The 21,262-nt window shown below is 37.6% G+C and overlaps 1 protein-coding gene across 6 annotated transcripts in view; it reads right to left on the bottom strand.

The window, feature by feature from the left end:
- LOC141445385 (GTPase-activating Rap/Ran-GAP domain-like protein 3) overlaps window positions 1-21,023 on the bottom strand; it is a 324,516-nt gene extending 303,493 nt beyond the window's left edge. For 4 of the 6 annotated variants that reach the window (XR_012453318.1, XM_074111230.1, XM_074111249.1 and 1 more), the window contains exons 1-2: window positions 20,813-21,023; window positions 16,969-17,134 (exon numbers count right to left, since the gene is read on the bottom strand). Coding sequence is in view for 5 of the 6 variants with exons in the window: in XM_074111230.1 (XP_073967331.1) it covers window positions 16,969-17,020 (52 nt within the window). In the remaining variant the exon portion in view is untranslated. The remainder of the gene's footprint in view (window positions 1-16,968; window positions 17,135-20,812) is intronic. The other 2 variants (XM_074111235.1, XM_074111241.1) reach the window with 2 other exon arrangements.
- Window positions 21,024-21,262: the final 239 nt, after the last annotated feature.

Raw genomic sequence — 21,262 nt, 5'->3', positions numbered from 1 at the left:
ATATTTTTTTAGATAAGTAGGTACCTACAGTTTTGAAGTCGGTAATTTTTTTTCGTCTAGTTAAAACTGAAGGTAACATCAAGTAACATCCAAAAATAAGTCAATGGCTCGGAAAATCCATTGGGAAGGCGCACCGTGTTACGAGCTGAGCGCATATTGAGCAGGATGATAAATGGGCTTCTGATCTCGCTAAGATAAAGAGTAATGGCTAAGGCAATTATGGTCTTTAACAACAAAAAAACGGCCTAATGCAAGTCGGGGTCACCTACAAAGTTGTTGAAACCGAAAGTTCGATACGCTTATGGTTAAAAGCAGCTCGTGCTACAATAGTAGATTGTACAACAAGAGCATAAAACGAGCCATTTTACCCAAGACGTTCATATAGCCACCGAGCCGGCACGGCGAGGGTGGATAGACACGTCGAGGGGAAAATGGGTTTAATGCTCGAGTTTTACACTGAGCTTTTCACTTAGATTGCGAGGAAATGAAATAGCAATAGTGGAAACAATTGTTCACTTTCTATGTACCTACCTTTTATTTTTCATGCATTATTACGTAATTATATTTTTTAGTTTTTGTAGTATTTATTAGTTAGAAATTATTAAAAAAAATATCTAGAAACTTTTTTGTTTGTGGCTGTTGACACCTGATTACCTTGGTCTTAGACAGCGTTGCCGGCCCTTTGAGAACTGATAGTCTTGTTTTTTAAAGATCCCTTAGCTGTACCGCTCCGGAAATGCTGTCACAGGATGCTAATTCCATATTTATGTCGTGCGTGGAAAAAAGTTTCGCTTAAAGCAGACGGTGCTAGATTGCCAACCATCAAGGTGGTGAAAAGATTGACGGCTGTGGGAAGTATGGTAGTGAAACCTAGCTACAGGTAACATACCGAACAATTCATCTGAGCAGTGCCCATGATATATGCGGTACAAAATGCAGAGAGGTGCTACATCCCTACGCATTACCGGAGGATCAAGCCGGTCAGAGAATCTGTTGCCGACCAATCTTTAGTAGTTTCAGTTATGGTTTAGTTTTAGTTGTTTGTTTAAACAACTGACACATGCCCCGTCAATTCGCATTTAATCGCTGTAAAGTTAGCTGTAGCTGTATTAAATGCGTATTCTGTCTGCGCAACCAAGAGCGAAAGGGTTCTTTGAATTGAAAAACATTCTTCGGATCAATGTAGCCAAACTGCGGGCGCTTCACAAAGGGAACAAAGAGTCCTAATGTTTCTCTACAACTTGCTAATTTAACATCCATTACGTAGCAATTTTCGTTCGGGTCAACTTAGGTCAATGATTCCTGAATATAAAAAGTCTATTCAAACGTATCAAAACTTATTTGTTAAGTAAGCAATGGGGCCTGACCAAACCAGAATGCCTAAGTTACGTGAATTTCAACCGAACAATATTAATATAGTAAAACGAGTCTATTTGGTAAAAGTCGTTTGACCGAATCGTGGAGGCAAACAAAAGTTTGGAATAACCTTTTCAAAACTTTCACAAGACTCATTTTACGGAACAAATAAATGTTACAATTTTAATTCCACTAACATTTGTGAAATTGCGCGACTGTGTGTAGGTATCAGTGTCTTATACACACAGACGCGCATGTCACTGTAATGTTGTTACTCTCTCACACTCATTATCGGCGGATTCGAATGAAACGGAGGTTGGCAAGTAAGTAAAACAAATTTTAATATCTAACTACCACTAGGTACGGTATTAATTACTACTACTACTTCCTGTATAACTACTTTTTATAAGCCTTTACCTGCGGCTTCGCACGCGTATAGCATTAGGTCGAATTAAAATGTCGAGATTTTACTAAATTGTTTTGGGATTACCCAGAAATGCAAAAATTCATGTCTCTAGATTTAGAGGTCATGATTTTGGAATCACGTGGATGCCGCGGGAACATCTGAAAAAGTGGCTCATGCGTTATTCCTAAGATCCAGCTGACTGTACACCAAATTTCATTGAAATCTGCCCAGTCGTTTTGTGAACATGAACAATGAACACATATACACACACGCAAATGCACACGCACTCACTAACATACAACATTTCGCATTTGTATTAATAAGGATTATCACAGTCTCGGCAGCCAATACATTACAATTACATAACCTTGAGCATATTTGTCACATGCATCGCGTAACAAATTAAGGCCACGCATTATCAAATTGTTACGTGACTTACTGTTAAATGCGCACACCATAGACCGTATTCCATCCACGTTAACGGGTGTTAAGTGATGCTTCGGATTATAAACAAGATTCAAGATACAGCGAATCCCCCACGCTCGATTTCGCGCGCCATCGGTTCAAAATGAAAACGCTCGTGGATGCAGGGGTCAGAGAACAAACAACTAGCGTTTTACTCTCCGTGACCCAAATTAACCCAATTTAAATGCAAATCATCCGCCCACTGAACGATCTGACACGTGTGATTTTTAATTTCAGTGTTCGTGCCCACACGTGGTTCTATTAAATATGAAAGTTTGTGTGTGTTTGTTACCGCTAAGTCGAGATGCATGACACTTTGCATGGGTGTTCTTTATACAAGTATCAGCTTTTGCCCGCGGCTTCGCCCGCGTGGAATTCGGTTATCGCGCGCTATTCCCTCGGGAACTGCATTTTTCCGAGATAAAAAGTAGCCTATGTCACTCTCTGGCCCATAAACTATCTCTATGCCTAAAATCACGTCGATCTGTCGCTCCGTTTCGACGTGAAAGACGGACAAACATACAAACACACACTTTCGCATTTACTCGTACAATATTAGTATGAATTAATGTATGGACGTAGGACATTTAAAATGCACTGATAGTTGGACTACTTTCACTGCACAAGATAAGTATGCAAGCAAGGTAGGTTAAGTTAAACTACTAGTTACGAGTGATGTTTCAAGGGAAAACAATATTTTAAATAGAACGATTAGATAGAAAATAAAAGAATAAATCATGAGATTGGAAGATGAAGGTTGAAGGCTAAACGAGCTTTGTTAGGCTCGTTACAATATCCGGGCTGCTCTGGAAGAAAACTTCTGAGCATCAGGTGACGGATTTTTCTTTACACATAAATTTTATATCTAAAACGATCTTAATTACGGTGGTGATGCGTGACGCGGTGGGTGAGATGAAATTGTAACAGATGGGGACGTTAAAATACAGTGAATTTAGAAAAGGAACATTCGATTACTTCCATTCAATTCACTAATATTTTGGTCTTTGATGACGCTTCTGGAGTTTTGTTCGGATTTTGACTGTTTTTGTGGTCGGGCTGCATTGGATTTAAAACTCTTTGTAGCAGTTTGTAGTACCTATATTTATGATCTCATTTTTAAATAAACTCGCATTACTCACGTCTTAAATCGAGTTTATTTCGACATGTTTCGGGCTAATTCGTAGCCCTTCATCTAGTACGTGACACGGTGGCTGCTGCAAAACGCGCATTGTTGTCTACTGTAATATGTACATTTGTCCTTTAAAATATCGGTTGGACCATGTCCGCTAAGGTTACTACCCAATAGGCAGTGTCATGCTAGGACTGGCACATACTTACAAACATGGAAAACATTATTCTCTGTATGATTTCCTTGCTGTATACCTGCTTTGGCCCACGTACGTGAACAATGGTTTGGCAGTTAAAGTAATATTTCAGGTTTATTTATTCTAATGGAAATTCCGGAAAACTTGATATATGATGTCTTCATTTACGTTGTATCAAAACTTGTACAAATGCCATGTCTTTAGATCCAGTAATTGAAATTTTGGATTTTTTTATTTTTAGATCCCGTGGGAATTGCGGTGTTTGGAGCACTTAGAATAATTTAGTTGGCCCGAAGTTGAGTTAAAGGGTTTATTTTTAAGAACATGTAGGATTATTATTGTCCGTCGTAAGAAAGAATGTGTGAGGCAAGATGGCGGCCGGACGTGCCCCACCTCTTCTCTCTCTATTTAAAAAAAACAATGAAAAAGTCTGTCAAGTCCTAGGTGGTGTTGCCAGTGGCAACAATCGGAATAAAAGTAGTCTGTCACTCACAAGATTCAGCTTCAACATTATATAACACACTCACAGAAGCTGCAGCTCACTACACCGGCGTGTACCCATTAGGATCAGCCCATGAGAGACAAAGACCTGTATTCGAATTACACATCCGAACAATGTCATCAACTTTAAAAAGTCCAGCGGAGTCGGTTAGTAACAACAGCTTACTGGCAACAACTTGGTCTCGGAGACGATATCAAAAAATAAACAAGACCCTGAAACCCACTAGCAAGCCTGAGTGAGAGCTTATTCTCAATTCAATTTTCAAATATTTGTTTTTTATGTTGCTGCACCAAACTCCGACCAGGGTCGACTTAAGCTTCGTGATTCTTTCTCACCCTGTATATGCATAGACATTATTTAGAGGCTACTTTCCTTTGTTTATTCTTTGAAGTAGAGATAAATTGCTTTTAGAGGCGGGCCATTCAGTAAATAAATGATTATATCAACACAAAATATGCGGAGCTCTTTGTGTATTTGATGCGTGCGGTTGAGCTCCTTTAGACTTTTAAGCTGGGAGATATATCGTTGAACAAACTTCTAGACTCATGTTTGCCGCATCTGTGGGAACATACGAGTATTCTAAGGAAGTAGGCATTAATAAATTTTATGCTATATTTTACGGACATTGTTAACGGCTGTAGCCGTCTCGTTTACTGCCATGGCCGAGTGTTGCCATAAACCCTTCACTATCATTAAGTCTGCTGCGCTCGAGTTGTAATAAATAAACGTCTGAAACTAAATGAGTTACGCTTACTGAAAACAAATGTGTTCCACAGTCAACATTTTTCAGTTTGTAAGTATTTGTCAATAATGAACCTGTATAGCAGGGATCACCAATTAATTTCCTTTGGGGTCCGTTCCTTAAAAAAAAAAAGACTTTACTGCTATTTTTTTACATAAATGTGCAAAAAGTCCGTCCGTCTGAAGTTTGGAGAGTCAGCGAGAGAGGAGACATTTATTTACACATATTCGATACACGAAAAACACATTAAGAGGACGTAATAAATAAATAAAAAACTGGTCAAGTACGAGTTGGACTCGCGCACCGGGGGTTCCATTCAAATTTGTATGTAAATAGATCATTGATGGAGCCTCGAGGATTATTCCCGTTTCATCCGATTGTTTTTTTCCTGTAAAATATAGGATAGAAAATATTTAACACAATATCTAAAATATAAAATAATTAAAACAATGGAAAACGACAAATAAATAAACGGAAACAAAAAATATACAACTATTCTAGGATTCGAATTTGGGGCCTACGCGTACGCCTACATCCACGCGTATATCACTACGGCTATCTTGATCTACGCAGAGAGTGGCGAAATACACCATCGCTTTCGAATGATATTTAATTTCAGTTTATACTTAATCAAAAAAAAAGTTTTTTTGTGATGGAGCAACAAATTTGCTATTTTCGGATTTTTCCCCTCACTTGTGCAGTTAGATTTTCCTTCTCGTCCAATTTCATGATTATAGGTCTACGGGAAGTACCCTGTAGGTTTTGATTCCACTGCGAAATGTATGAATAAGGAGGCTCAAATGGCCGTATCTTTTGGTTGCGTTAATGTAGAAGCTTTTTTTTTTTACTAAGCTTTGTTTTAGTGATCCTATAAGGTTTCCGTTTTTCCTTTTTGGGTACGGAACCCTAAAAACATCGAACTGTATAAATGGGGCATACTCCACCCCACTCAGCATAATAACGCGGCAAGGGGCGGAGGTTTTTCATAGGGACCCATTTAAAAAAACACAAAAAACAACCTAACCTAACAACCAACCACCTAGTTGTATACTAACTGGATGAACCTAAACAAGTCTTGAAAAAAATAATTAGCTTCTCGGTAGTATCTGACGCGACTTTATCGAATACATTGCTACCTAGAATTGATTAACTACAATTAACTTTCCCCTTTATTATCTTTATAAATATTGATCCTTGCGAAAAAATGTAAGTACAGATCTTTTTTGTAGAAAATTTTAAGTAGTTTACTTATGTACCAGAACATTTTTTACTATGGGTCACCGTTTACTATTTATTTACAAAAAAACTAATTCAAGGGTCCTTTATGTCACAAAATAACTTCATCCCTTTCTAGCACTAGCTTTTTAGTACTTTTCATAATGTTGTTTAAAACATCCTTCTCTACAAATAGGCAAGAATTCGCATATAATATGAATTATTTCCCCTCTTTGACCGTTTTTGTTTTCCTTTGGTGAAATAATACATAGCTATAACTTAAAATAACATAATGCTTAAACGTAAACAATCCATGGAGAGTTAAGTGTCAAATAAAGAATTCTTCTCTACATTCTGCAGTTAAAGTTCCGAGGCGTAGTTCAAACAATCTTATTGTTTTAAAACAAGTTAACAAGGAAGTCCTATTCTATAAGAAGTACGTAGTACGAAGTTTGAAAGATAGTTATTTTCTTTTCATGCCTTTGTGGACCTTTTACATCATTTTAAATGTAATAAGTACTTTAAAGCTTTATTTATTGAAACCGTAATGGCCTAGTAGTTTGACCTATTGCCTCTCAAGCAGAGGGTTGTGGGTTCGAGCCAGGCTCCGCACCTCTAAATTTTTCGGAATTTATGTGCGAGATTACAATACAATACAAATATTCTTTATTGCACACCACGAATTAGAACAATAAAAACTATATATTAGACACGCATTCAGAGTAGACAATAGGCGGTCTTATCGCTTAAAAGCGATCTCTTCCAGACAACCATTTGGGTACATAGATCTTTAGATTATGTCAAACAAAACCGTAGGCGGCGGACACAGAAGCAAATGGAAAAACATTAATATCAAAATAAATAAAAATCCCTACTTCCCTACTATAATAATTATACATGTGAAAGTAACTCTGACTGTCTGTCTGTTACGCTTTCACGTCGAAACCACTGAACCGATTTTGATGAAATTTGGTATATAGGTATTTTGAACCCAAGGATCAACATAGGATACCTTTTATTCCGGTAGAGGGCGCCACCGCGCGATAACGTAGATCCACGCAGACGAATTCGCGGGCATAAGCTAGTGATATATAAATACTACATACAATCAATACATATAGAATATACATTATACTACTAACATAAAAAGCAATAGAAATTGTCAAAAAGCCGAAATGTACCTAAGAAATGGCTATGAAATTACGAAAATACAATAAATAAACACAGAAAGACTGAGTACAGAGTTAAGATGGCAGTGACAGGAAGTGAGCCTTGACAAGATTTTTGAAAATAAGAAGAGATTTAGCTTTCTCCGTAACAAATTACATCTGAAATTTATCAAGATCTTTACGGTGAAGGAAAATATCGTGAAGAAACCTGTACACACCAATAGAGTGAATGTGAAGTTCCCAATTCGCACTGGGCTCGCATGGAAACTACGGCCTAAACCCTCTCATTCTGAGAATATGCCTGTGCCCTGCAGTAGGACGGATTTAGGCCGAGTTAATGATGAAAGCTTTATTTGGTGGACATACGAATTAAACTGTATTTTACAACACGATCGTATAACTATAAAATCAATCTTTTTTATATATGTAGGTACACCTACTACCTACCCTTTGGGGATTTCTCTCCCCAATTTGTCCGAACCTATCCGCCATAACAGTTGACCCGAGCAAATATTGAAAAATACGGGAACGTGACTATCGCCGAAGAACACTATGACACAGCTCATTATTACCATACAAAATCTACGGGTGAATCGCGCTTTGAAAGATCACAAAAAGTAGATACGTCAATGAGGGTTTCTACTACAGTCTAAACTCCAATTCAATAGAATCTGACAACTTGACATTTGTGCCACGGGCTGTGGCTTTGGATGTGACTAATTAATTAGATTAAGATCATAATTGCAACAACAGGGACATTATTAAGTGTGCCCACGATGGGGTGTCTTAAATATGTAGAAAATTGACAGATTCTATTGAATTGGTGGAATTGTACTTTAGTTCACGCTAGCACCGTAAGGTCCATCTGACAACTTTGACATTTGTGTCACGTAAGATTGGTTCAATAAATTAATTAGGTTAAGACTTCAACATAACATAAGATAGATATCTCGATACTAAAGCCATCTAACAGTATTTTGCTAGTCGAGAAACCTTTATTGGTTTGTATTGGAAAAAAAAATATTAAAAGCAAAAACAAATTTCAAATAGGGTTTCCGTTGGTTCGACACTAGACTAAGCCTGTCACTAAAATAAATACTCTATCACTATCAACGGGGGCTTTAAAATAGTGATGATAGTGAGTGAGTTGTTTAACATCTTGTGCTAAAAGGAATCTCGTATAAGCCGAGACTAGATAACTTGTTGAATAAGCTTGTTTTCCGTAAAACGACAGCTACGCCAGGATTTTCCTTTGAAACAGTGGAGCGGAATGCGAGAGATAATTTAATATTATGACTTCATATCAGAACCCATTATGAATCTCATCTCGGTTAAAACAGCGTGTATCAATATCTACCAGCGTTACAACCTTGAACTTCTAGCACATATTTAACGTATCGACCGATCTTCTAATCGAAAATAGTAGTTTATGCAGCTGTTACGTAATAAGGCTTATTACGTACAGTTGCATACTTTACTTTATCTACATCCATAATATATTAAATCCTCTATGGCACTTCCGGCTGGCCTTGAAGCTTGAAACTTGCTATGACGACAGCTCTTATTGCACAACCAATAAGAAACTAAAATTCCTAATTTTACATGTGTCTGCTACATTGCGCACATTTTGCTTAGGAGAGGGGCTTTGCTAACAATGGATATCCATAGATACGTCCAACTGTGTACAAAAATCCTCGGTGCGCAAGTCCGACTCGCACTTGGCTGTTTTTTTTTTCATTTCAAAAATGTATAGTATAAGTAATACTGCATTGATGCCACAGCGGAGCGTGCAAAAATATCTGACACGTCCCACTGGCCCAGAAATAGAATCGTAACAGATTATGCACGCTTTGTAGTGTCAGATATTGGTGCTGGTAACTGTAAAGTATGCTGTACACAACATGTCCCACGGTATTTCGGTAAAGTGCAATTTACGGTCCTAAGCAACGGGTAGTCACAGCCAGGCTGAAAGCCGTTTTAAGCTAGAAACACACTGGCGTCGGAGGCGAAGCGGTGCGGCGCGGCGCGAAGGCGGTGCCGCTTGTAGTATTCGAGCTAACGTGAAAGAGGCCACACAGAATACCGCGCCACGTTTATTTCCCGTGAGGTATTCTGTGTGCTCTTTTTCATGTTAGCTCGAATATTACAACCGGTACCGCCTCTGCGGTGCGCCCCACCGCCCCGCCTCCGCTCTCTGTGTTTCAAGCTTATGGCTACGAAGAACGTTAGCGGCAGCTAGGCGGAGAGAGGCGCGGAGAGCTTATTTGTTTATTTATTGCGTGTGCTACCAGATAATCATTGTGCAGGGATGATCTCGTCTGAAACGCTCAGAGGCAAACCCAGCTTCTGACCCGGAGGAGGTGGGAGGGGAGGGCAGTCACATTTTTAGGTCGGATCCCCGCCGCTCTTGCATTGTCAAACACGGTTACTGCTTGCGAGGTGTGCTCAAAATTGAACGCATAATACTCGTACACATTGTAAAGCATACAATTTCTAGGAGGGGCAGCTGCCCTCCTCCCGTTTAGGTACGCAACTCGCTCGTCGCTCCGCTGTTCGCTGGCACCCAGCCCACGGTTTATTAGTCAGCGTTGCAGACCCTCCATAAAGCACGCGTTTCCGGGTACTTCGTAGAGGGTTTTACTGTGGTTTTACTCTTATTTGAAATCATGGAAACTTGCGTCCATTATACGGGTCTCTTGCGTCCCCATTACTCCGACGCAGATTAGCTAGAAATTATGGAGTTGAGCCACAAAGCAATTAAAAGTCTACTCAAATCGAATACGCTAACGTAACTTTCGTTGATCAGGAAAGATGTATGCTACTATTATTTATAGTAAGGTAAACGTACGAGTGCTCGTGTCGCTGTCGCAGTAGTTGGCATCTTTAATCTTATGTCATTAGCATAGCAATAGAGATGACAGCAGGGTGTCGTCTATTGGGCATTAGGGTGTCAAGCACTCGAATGTTTACCTTATTAAAAACTATTTTAACTTCAAATTGACTGGCAAAACTAGCTTTTTATTGTTATAAGTGGTTCAAGAGTAAATTTATAGCAGCCTAAGGTATATATAAGGAAGATTCCGTATTTAACCTAACCAACAAAAAGTTGTCACTTCAAAGATCAATATCTCAGAAACGGCTGAACTGATTCTAATGAAACATGTCTAAGAACCATCGCTAGAAAACCTGATTGAAAATAAAAAAAACCGCATTCAACTCGGTCGATCCGTTTAAGAGCTACACGGTGCCACAGACCGACAGACAGATACACAGACACACATAGCGGTCAACCTTATAAAATAACACCCCTCTTTTTGCATCGGGGGTTAACAAAATACGAAATCCTTAGAAAAATATTAGGTAGGTACTTGATTTTTTCGTAACGGCTACCTACGGAACGCTATCTTACGCGTGTCTGACACCCTCTTGGTCGGTTTTTTAAAGGGAACTCGTCCACTCATTAATAATACATTCTGTCTTATTTACTGCGTCAATAATAATTATTTCCATACCAATGCCCCGGGAGACGTACGTACCCACTAAATAGATAATTAGCGTCACGTTTAAATTGCTTTTTATGTTTACCCAACTAACGCCGCCCTTTTAGTTTATATCCTTTTTTTTGTTTATTTGTGGAAAATTGTATTTAGTTTAAAATTAGAACATCAAAGTATCATACCAATCTCAAATACAAAAGTAAGCTCCTAATTAGATAAGTAGGTACCTCCTATTAATTTTAGAATTATGCACTTTCCCCATTATATTATTCCCAAGAAAACTGATAGGTGGAATCTTTCCGAAATCAAATTCACGGTAATTGCTACTAATCTGCTTGCTTGTATTCCGTATTTCCCAATTTATTTTTGTTAATTCTCTTCGAAATTCTGTCATACGTTCCATTGCTGCACAAGCCGCCTTACACACACACACACACACACACACACACACACACACACACACACACACACACACACACACACACACACGCACACACACAGACTTACAAACTTTTGCATCTCATAGTAGGATACTCACCTATTATACCAAGCAGTCCGTGCCATGTCCCGTTTTGGAAAAGATCGGGCTCATTTCTTCCCGTGGGTGTCGTAAACGGCGCCTAAAGGACCTAATACATATGTGAGTGGGCAGTAGCATTCTCTATCGCCAACTATACCTATACTCAAGTCCAAAATTAGGCGAACTAGATTGACAACTGCGAACAACTGAAAATGTTACCATACATAGCAAATAAAATAGGCATAGGATTATGTCGATACAAAATTGGCGATATAACGTTGTGTAGACGCGGAATGAAAATATAGCTAGTGTAGCTTTAGGCGTGAAAACGACAACAAGGATAACAACAAATAGTAACGTAACGAAAATTTCACAATAACGGAAATAGTTCCAAGAAGGCCGATGGCAGTTAAGTTGAATGACATACATATATCAAATGTCAATAAAACGAAATGGCGGATGGCGTCCTTCCAGATGTTCAACATTTTTTTTAAAATCTTTCAAATAAAAGAGTTCTTTTATTATTACTTCGTATTGAGTTTTTTTTTATCATTGGTATTAAGTTTCTTTTTAATATCGATATTACAGCAGTGGTAACTGTGGCAACATTTGTGTGTAATGAACTGTCAAGTTGGTTCGCCTAATTCTCCACTGCATGGCTACTACGAAACTCGAAGTTCGTGTCGTGCGGCCCCTCTCGCTCTCGTATTAAATAGTATAAGTGTCAGAGGGACCGCACGACACGAACTTCGAGTTTCGAGTTTCGTAGTAGCCCTGCTGGACTCGAGTTTACGAACTCTACATCAGGTCTGCGGTGTAGAAGGCAAAGGAAAACCACCACACTATTTCCCCAAGACATTCGTCATCAAAGTTAACCACAGCAGGGCTACTACGAAACTCGAAACTCGAAGTTCGTGTCGTGCGGTCCCTCTGACACTTATACTCGAGAGAGAGAGAGGGACGGTATGATACGAACTTCGAGTTTCGAGTTTCGTAGTAGCCAGGCCAGTATTATGTCAGTTAATATGCGAGTGGAAGGGACGGTGCGATACGATCCTGATCCTCATATGACGACCATGACCATTCTGTTAAGAGTGTAGCCACTTAGATTAGAAGAAGACCTCAAGGTTTTAAAGGGTTTACTAATGTTTCGGCTAAAAATGTTTGGCAAACTGTTTCATTTCGTAACTTTTAATTTCCCAACTGCTTAATATTTTTGAAACTGAAAATATTTCAGGAATTTTATAAAACTAACCTAACCTAAAGGGTTCTACACGATTGCTCTGAAATGTATCCTGAAATATTCACAGTTTTAGAGTTTGCGAAATGAAAAGTTGCGAAATAGCAGTTGGTACCCACCTACCTACCCGATTTTAAAGTTATGAGTAAAACCATCGAATAGCAAATCATCGCTGACCGTGAATAATACAGGCCCTATACTATGTACGAAGTGCAAAACTCGAACTTCGTATGTTGCCGTCCCGCTGACGCTTAAATATATTATTTAATACGCGAGCGAAAGGGACGATGCGATGCGGTACGTACTTCGATCTTCGAGTTTCGTAGAGTAGCCCCTCAGCATATCGTAACTAGTCCAACAGCCCCGCAATCTATAGCTACTGAATAGGAGCCCGGCTTAAATAAGACCTAGCCCTATACGAGTACTAAGTGCAAAATTCGAAGTTCGCATCTTGCCGTCCCGCTGACGCTTATTATTTAATACGAGAGTGAGAGGGACAGCACGATTTTGTAATTTCGTAATAGGCCCCCTGAACTAATTCCGGCTCGAACTATAAGTATTATTGTTGGAACAAACCGTGCCGACCCTTGAGGATACTTGTCTTGAGACGTGCTGAGTTCTATTGTATCGGCAGCCGATTACTTACTAAAAAGCTCTAAGTTTATTGAGGCCACCAAATTTCGTGCCGAAGCTATTTCATACAAGGTTTAATATTATGGTATACCTACACTAAAGCGACACATATGCCAATTGTGTAGTATCAAAATGACTAAAGCGATAATATTAAATACTCTACAATTCTACATTCATACACATCAAAATTGTCTAAGGGCGGTTTCAAACTAGCGTTTTATATTTATTTACGCATATGAGATAGTTTTTGGAAGAGTCATTAGAATTAATTGCGTGTGTGTTCTAATGTTCTGGTAATGTATTTACCTACTTTAAAAACACTGAAGGTGGCAAAGCTCCTTCTAGCCTCCACTCCAGGGGATATTTCTCAACGTTTCTCAACTTTCAAGACCTGCCACCTCCCGCTATCATTCTTTTAAGTAGCCAAATGGGCTTAAGTTGCGATAAAAGCGTTCACTTGTTTAGCAGCCGGTAACTCGAAGGGACTCCAACTTCGTCTCCGATAAAAGACACCGATTGGCTGTTGATATAATACTGTAACATAAATGGAGCGGCTGAGGGAAAGATGTCGTGAAAGTTTAAGGAGGTCGGAAGAATTGATGTGGTCCAAGTTACTGATACTCGTACCTACTTTAAAGATAAGTATAGACGAGGCGTACAACAGGTAAATCTTTTTGCAAAACATTGATTTAATCTTAATAAAAAAAAAACATAACAAAATATTGAACCGACTACTAGTCGGTCGGTGCCTCAGCACGAGCCAGCAGGAGTGGACCTATAGTCATTCTACCTCACCTGCGCACTTTATATTGGGCTTCAATCACTCCTGCTGGCTCGTGCTGAGGAAACGACTGACTTCAGACTGGTCGAAAATTATTTTCATGGTTTTTGTATTCGGTTCAATTTTTTGTTATATTTTTTTTTTGTTTAACCTTTTTAGTGTAAATAACCTAAAGATACAATAATTTAATATCAACTGCTCGTCACCTTTTACGAAAGATTGCTTTTTCCGATGCAGAGACGTTCATTATTGAGGAGTCCTGGTGCTTCACCACCCGTTTAACCATATGCATTACGAGGAGCATAAATTGCTTAGCAACTGTGTCAAAGTAATTAAAATTTAACCCGTGAAATAGTTGTTATTGAGTAGTAACTCCGATGGTCAACTGTAGTTTTCATCATCAGTTCCACTACATCAAATGATGATTTTCAAGAGCAAATGCACGAGTTACTACTAAATATATCCAATTTACTATAGGTGTCCCTACAACATTTGACGAGTTCCCTCGATTTCATCAGATCCTGATTTGGTGCTTATGGGACCTAATTGAAAACATTCCTAGACAAACGCAAAAAAATAATTCAAATCGGTTCATAAATGACGGAGTTCCGAGGAAAAAAAAAACATAATAAAAAATATTGATAACCTCCTCCTTTTTTGAAGTCTGTTATAAAAGAACAGTACTTACTAGTAGACTCGTCGACGTTCAGCCTAAACCCTTTGGACGGAGCTTTAATTGGGCGAATAATGATTCTCTAGAAACGTAACTAAACCGAAAAACCGGGCAAGAGCGTGTCGGACACGCCCAAGATTTTTGATTTTTGAGACAAGGTTACGTAGCCATTACGAAAAAAATCGAGTAATAATATGTGCGTTATAACACAATTAAAACACTTACTACAGTCTTAAAATCTATTACTAAAAAAAGTCCGTCTTACGTCCTTTTTTTTTTATTTTGTTGAGAAGCGCAGTTTCTCGGCAATAACTCAAAAACGGTATATCCGATCATGTTGAAACCAATTTTCGTTGAAAGTAGTTATTAAGCGTTACCTTTCCATATTTTTTTGACAAACGGTTTACAATATAGAGGGGGGGGGCTACATTTTTTGCTACTTTGGGAGCGATTATTTCCGGAAATCTTCACTAAATCAGATTTTTTTTTGAGAAATCTTACTATCCATTCAAAACAGCTGTCGAACTATGTGCCACGCGTTGATGCGAGTTCAAAAAATGTTTTTTCAATTTCTGTTACGTGTATGGAGAGTGCCCCCCCCCTATAAATATTTTCTCAAAAATGTCCGTAAAAGTTGACATTATTCTTTACATATCAGAAGGTGAAGTGCATAGTTTATGGTCAGCGAAAAATTAAAATTTTTAAAAGATTGCAGGCGCGCTAGCTCGACAAAAATGAATTAGCGCGCCTGCAATCAGTCACATTTTTTTTTTAAGTTAAAAAGGCCATGGAAATGTTGGCACTAGTCGTATACAGCCAAGTCTAATGGCCGGTATCAGATATTTTGTTGGAACTCCGGACTTTTTCTATTGGGTCTGAAATAGCTTGTGGTGTTTTCGGTGGAAAAATACACCTGCAGTTTATTTTTAATGAAAAAAGGCGGGAAAGCATAAGAAAAATATTGGAATAAAATTAAATTTTATAATATATTTTGAGAAAAAGTTTATTCTATTTCAGAATTATTCACCATTTTTGAGAAAATCTTTATAATTAGTCTCGGCTGGAATAGCAATTGCTGGCTTCGTATTAGTTAAAATTCGTATTATTTAATACTCATACTCAGCCAGCAATTACCTACTTCCAGGCCACGACAATAATCTACTATTATTATTGTAATTTAACTACAAAACTAAATAGCGGCTTTGACAAGACATCTGTACTCCAAATTTCATTGATATATCTTGTAGTTTTCGAGTAAAATGCGGACGGTATGCGAGAATGACGGACTTGACGAAACTATAAGGGTTCCGTTTTTGCCATTTTGGTTCCGGAACCCTAAAAATGGTTCCACCGCGTCGTTGACATTGACTCTCGAGCCATACGGTTGTTTCGTGGAAACTTTCTATTATGCTGATAAGCTTATATAGCTGTTTATTATTTTTAAAATATTCCATCGTGTATAGTGAAGTGCTGTAGTAGGTCATAGATAAGAAATAAGCATTAAGTACCTTTCATATGCAACCAAATAGACATTTTGAAAATCTATACTCGACGTGATGACTCAGGATAGTGTATAAAGATAAACTTTTCTATCCGGTGTAAAATTAAATATCATGTGGTAAGTACAGTCGAGTTCATAAACTTGTGAGCAAAAATTTGATCAAAAATAGATGAACATGCTTCTTCTACGCCGGCGCCTTTAACAATTATAAAGTGGTGTGGTTATGAACTCGACTGTACCTAGCTCAGATAAAACACGTTAATATTTGGTATGAAGAAAGATATTGTGCATTAATATAAATTATTTAAACGCTACAGATTCCCAAGAAACGAATACATACTCGTAACTGCGTAAATAATGAGAAGCTACGGTTTGTCTATAAAAAGATAAAAAGGTACCGTAAAACGGGGTAAGTAGGGATAGGGAAAAAAATGAAGTTCAAACCTCGAAAAAAAGTATTTTCATACGTGGCAAGTTGATTTTTATACATAAAAAATGTTCCGGTGGCATGAATTTTAGTTTAATAATGATTATCTGTCGTTTTGTTTCATAGTCAATAAACACTAAAATATAGGCAAATTCCAGCTCACCCCGTAGTGGGATCAAAAGATAGGGACAAATAAAAAAATTACGATAGCAAATAACCAAAAAAAGGAGATATAAATCTAATATAAGGAGATATAGTCTACAAATATAACTTAACTACTTTTAGAGCATCTAAGCCAGAAATTTTAAGTAGCAAGTGAAAGCACAAAATATTAGTCCCCTATCCCTACTCCCCCGCAATCCCTTCTCACCCCGTTTGTAAGGTTCTGAGTGAATTCCTTGCAATAATAATAAAATATGCAACATACACTTTACTAGTCGAAATGTTATTTTAAATGACGTGATATAATTGTGTTTTTATAAAATACATATAATTAATTAATAATTAAGCATCTACCTTGTTCCTGAGTTGACGGTAGTCTGGTTCGCTCGTCGCCTCGTCTCTCCATCTCACTGACTGTCTACATCACTCGATGGGCAGTCACTGGCACTGATGTATAATTCACGACGGTTTAATAATGACCTACTGTACAGTCAGCTTTTAAAAGCAAAACCTACGCTGCCTTAAGTTTAAGAACACAACAAACGTATAAAATTTAGCTACCTACTCGTATTACCAAGACTATGCAATGAAAAAATGGACTAACAGCTCAGTGTACTGACACTGACGCATATCCGTATTATGTCGCGTAATTTCGGTTTCATACAAAAGTCCTACTTATTTGAGTAGGTTCAATTCATTTTGAGTCGCCGTGTGGCACAAATTGTACCTTTGTATAAAACCGAATGCAGCAGAAATAACTCGACCGAGTGTAAGCGACAACCAACTTAAAAATTACGCTTGACCCTAAGATTTACATACATATTCAAGTTATTTAAAATTGATCATGAAATTTAAGGCGCTGATGGTTCGGTCAGTACCTAAGAATAAACACCCCTGTTAAGGTCATGAAATCAAAAATACCGATGGAAATAATATTTTTGATTCAAAAATTAGCCAGCCCTTGACGCCCACTTTAAATTTTGATCAAAGTATTTCGTCTCGTATAAATGGTAACTAGAATTTAAAAAATCTGAAACACATTTTTAAAGCTATTCAGGCAAAATAACTCAGCCATTTACTGAAATCGTGAAGTATTGAAAATGTGAAATTTTGCTCAGCATTTATTGGCGTGGCCCAAATATTAAGATTTGCTCGAGTAGATTCTGTACAAGTTGTTGCAACTACAAATTGGCTGGTTTCAGTACGCAGTCAATGTCAAAGTCAACCATCTCTCTCCAACCTTAGCGTTGAAGTGAGACGGCAGTATCTTTGCGGCAGCTGCGTATACAAAATATATAAGACGAAATGCAGTAGAGAAAAAGGACTTATTGTGGACTGGCCATAAATTAGGATTTTTTTGTGTATACAAAAATCTCGCCTGAGCAACCCAAACATACCATATAATATAAAATAGCAAATAAAAAACAGTTAGGTAACGCGGACATTTTTATCTTGTTGATATAAAGTGAAAACCAAAGTAAATACAGTGTTTTAAAACTATTAAAGGCAGTTTATTTTTTAACAGTGTTAGTTGGACCTATTATTTAAATAATTTCTTTTAATTCAGAAGTGGGATTATGTAAGACGTATGACCATGGCATAAAGTAAGAGAATATAAATAATAAGAGGAAACATGATAGGACATTCAGTAGACCTACCGTATTTTTTTAAATATATTTTAGAGCTGAAAAAGCTCTGAAAAAGTGAAAGTAGAAGAGACAAAGAAAAAAGATCAACTTATTTAAATCAAATTAAACAAATCTCAAACGCTGACGGTTGAATGACAGATGTGGCATTTACACCAGCGCCAACAGCGCAACTATTAAATATTGATGATATACTAATGCTTTAGAATCTAAAGTTTAGATTATATTGCATCGAAATAATTACACGGAAATACCTTATTTATATTACCAACCTTCCTTAAGCGACTTTGTCTGCGAAGATTTCATTTTTCGCGCGCCCGAGTAGCAAGTAATGTTTCGGGATTAAATGTATCCCATTACTTTATCTGGTCTTCTAATATAACGTATGTATGCAAAATTTCATGGCAACCGGTTCACTAGCTGGGCGTGAAAGCGGAACAAACTCACTAACATTTATAATATGATACTAAATGACAATGATACAAAAGTAACTCCGTCCGTCAGTGTGTTATCTATTTACGCCTTAACCGCTGAACATATTTGCACAAAACTTAATATAAAAAAGTTTTGTAGCCCTGGGAAGGACATAGGATAGTTTTTATCTCCGAAAATTGTGTAGTTTTCGCGGGATAGCAATAAACGCATTCTTCGCAGACAGACTCGCGGGCGACAGCTTATAGTAAAATATCAATACAAAAGGGGTTGGATAGATTAAAAAAACGACGTTATAATATTTGTCAAAAATAAACAATTATACTAAATTACTAGCGACCCGCCCTGACTTCGCACGGGCAAGAAAAAAGCCCAAGTGCTAGTCGGACTCCCGCACGAAAGGTTCCACACTTATACAACATTAGACATTAGCAAAAAATGGCAAAAAACACGTTTGCTGTATGGGAGCTCCTTAAATATTTATTTTATTTTAATTTAATTATTTATTTTTAAAGTGAATGAATATGAAAATAAAATATTATGTTCAAGCTACCTGTTGCCGCTATTAATATCGAGCAAAAACGGCAAAAAAAAAAACATTTTTTTGTGTGGGAGCCCCCTTTAAATATATATTTTATTCTGTTTTAGTTTTCTGTTGTTATAGCGGCAGCAGAAATACATCTTCTGTGAAAACTTCAACTGTCTAACTATCACGGTTCATGAGATACAACCTATTGACAGACACACAGACGGACAGTGGAGTCTTAGTAATAGGGTTCCGTTTTTATCACCCTTTGGGCACTGAACTCTAAAAATGTCTCAAATCGAGGGCACTTCACACACATTTTTCAGCTCCATTTCCCAAAAACTACACCGGAACCCGAACCGCGCGAAGCCGGGGCGCGTGAACGTAGAGTTTATGCATTTTTTGGTCCAATTTGTATAATTTAAAAAGTAATCTGCAGGTAGTGAAACCGTCTTGAATATAAAATTATTTATTTGGATAAGGATTAATACTAAGCTATGGATAACACGGTCTGATTTTAGTCGGCATTTCTGACAACTTTTAAAATGTAAAAAGTAGTTATAGTGACATAAACTACAATAGTTGGACATATGGGTATCGTGAAGTTTTTAGTACACTTATAACTCTTCGGGACAGCTGTTCTGTGCGCCTTGTGACCGCACTTTTAGCACAAAGTTCGGGTTCGCGAGTCACATTCGGTCGCATGAACGGAGCAAACCGATTTAATTCATGGAAGGGTTCGCCGTCGACGGATACGTCGAGGAGGACATCATCGTGAAGTTTTTTGTAGATATTAATATATTAATTCTTTTATATCGTACAATATTTTTTGTTATATCATCAATAGTTTCCACAGCGCATGCGATGAAAAATGTTTCATGGCAACTTTTTTTACACTTTGAGTTACATTATTGAAGTTTTAGTACGGAACCCTATTTTTTTCTGGTAATAAATATAGCATGTCACTTTGGAATGATTTTGCATTCTAATAGTGAAAGATTTTTTAAAATCGGTCTAGTAGTTTTTGGGTTAGTTTAGTTCGTAACATACATCCAAAAATCCAAATCTTTCCTCTTTATAATATTAGAAGAATATTATATAGATGTACATTCGCACATAACCATATTCTTAGTTCCAGTAGAATAAAAATGTTGGTAGTACATTACGAAAGTGACATTGCGTCAACGTCAACAGCTGTTATAAAATACTAATAACAGTGATCGAATCCGAAACATTCCAGTACAAAATATTTATTGTCCTCGTAAGTGGAAAGACACATAAAGGCGAGAATTACGACCATAATAATAACTGAACCCAATATTTATTCGTCACAAAACGCGTAGCGGTGAATGCTACGCAGGAACTCGTAGCAGATAGCTACGAACGTAGCTTTGTAGCTCTACGATTCTTTATTTACATATTTTACTTCTAACTGTTGCATCTGAATTATAAGATCGTGAATTACCTATAGAATAAAAATCTTTGGAACGAAATTAGCGGATAAAACATACATTATAATGAAACCAAATAGAACCGTGCAACTTGCACAATATGAAAAAAACGCGCAAAATTATGCAAACTTATCAAACAATACCATATAACGCTAACAGCAACTGGCTGTACGTAAACTTCTCAAAACCTTGATACAATCTGAAGAAAAAACAGTCTTGTGTTCTTAATTCAAAGCTCGTATTTGCTTTTGTTTTTTTTTATGTGACGTTTTACGGGAGCCGTTTAAGCAGCGTTGCGCGCGGTCGCTCGCTCAGAGAGGCTGGGATGGACTGAGCGTACCAAAGCCTAGCTGCTCTCTGGCTACCACTAGAGCCTTATGTAACGTATCGACTCGACCAAACTTTGAGCAATAATCTAAGCTTAATTAATTATTAGTACGACTGATTAGGTTCGAAAAGAAGAAAGAATCTGACTATTTCCCCCATAAAATAAACTTTTTTGGCCTAGATTTAACCCTATAACTTTATGGTAAAGTTATTACGCAGCCTGTATGGAGCACATACTCAGTAAAAGCATTGCACATAATGCCGAA

Source organism: Choristoneura fumiferana, chromosome Z (genome assembly GCF_025370935.1).
Source record: "Choristoneura fumiferana chromosome Z, NRCan_CFum_1, whole genome shotgun sequence".
Taxonomy (NCBI): Eukaryota; Metazoa; Arthropoda; class Insecta; order Lepidoptera; family Tortricidae; genus Choristoneura; species Choristoneura fumiferana.
Note: the sequence above shows the minus strand (reverse complement) of the source record. Positions and strands in the feature narration are given on the sequence as shown.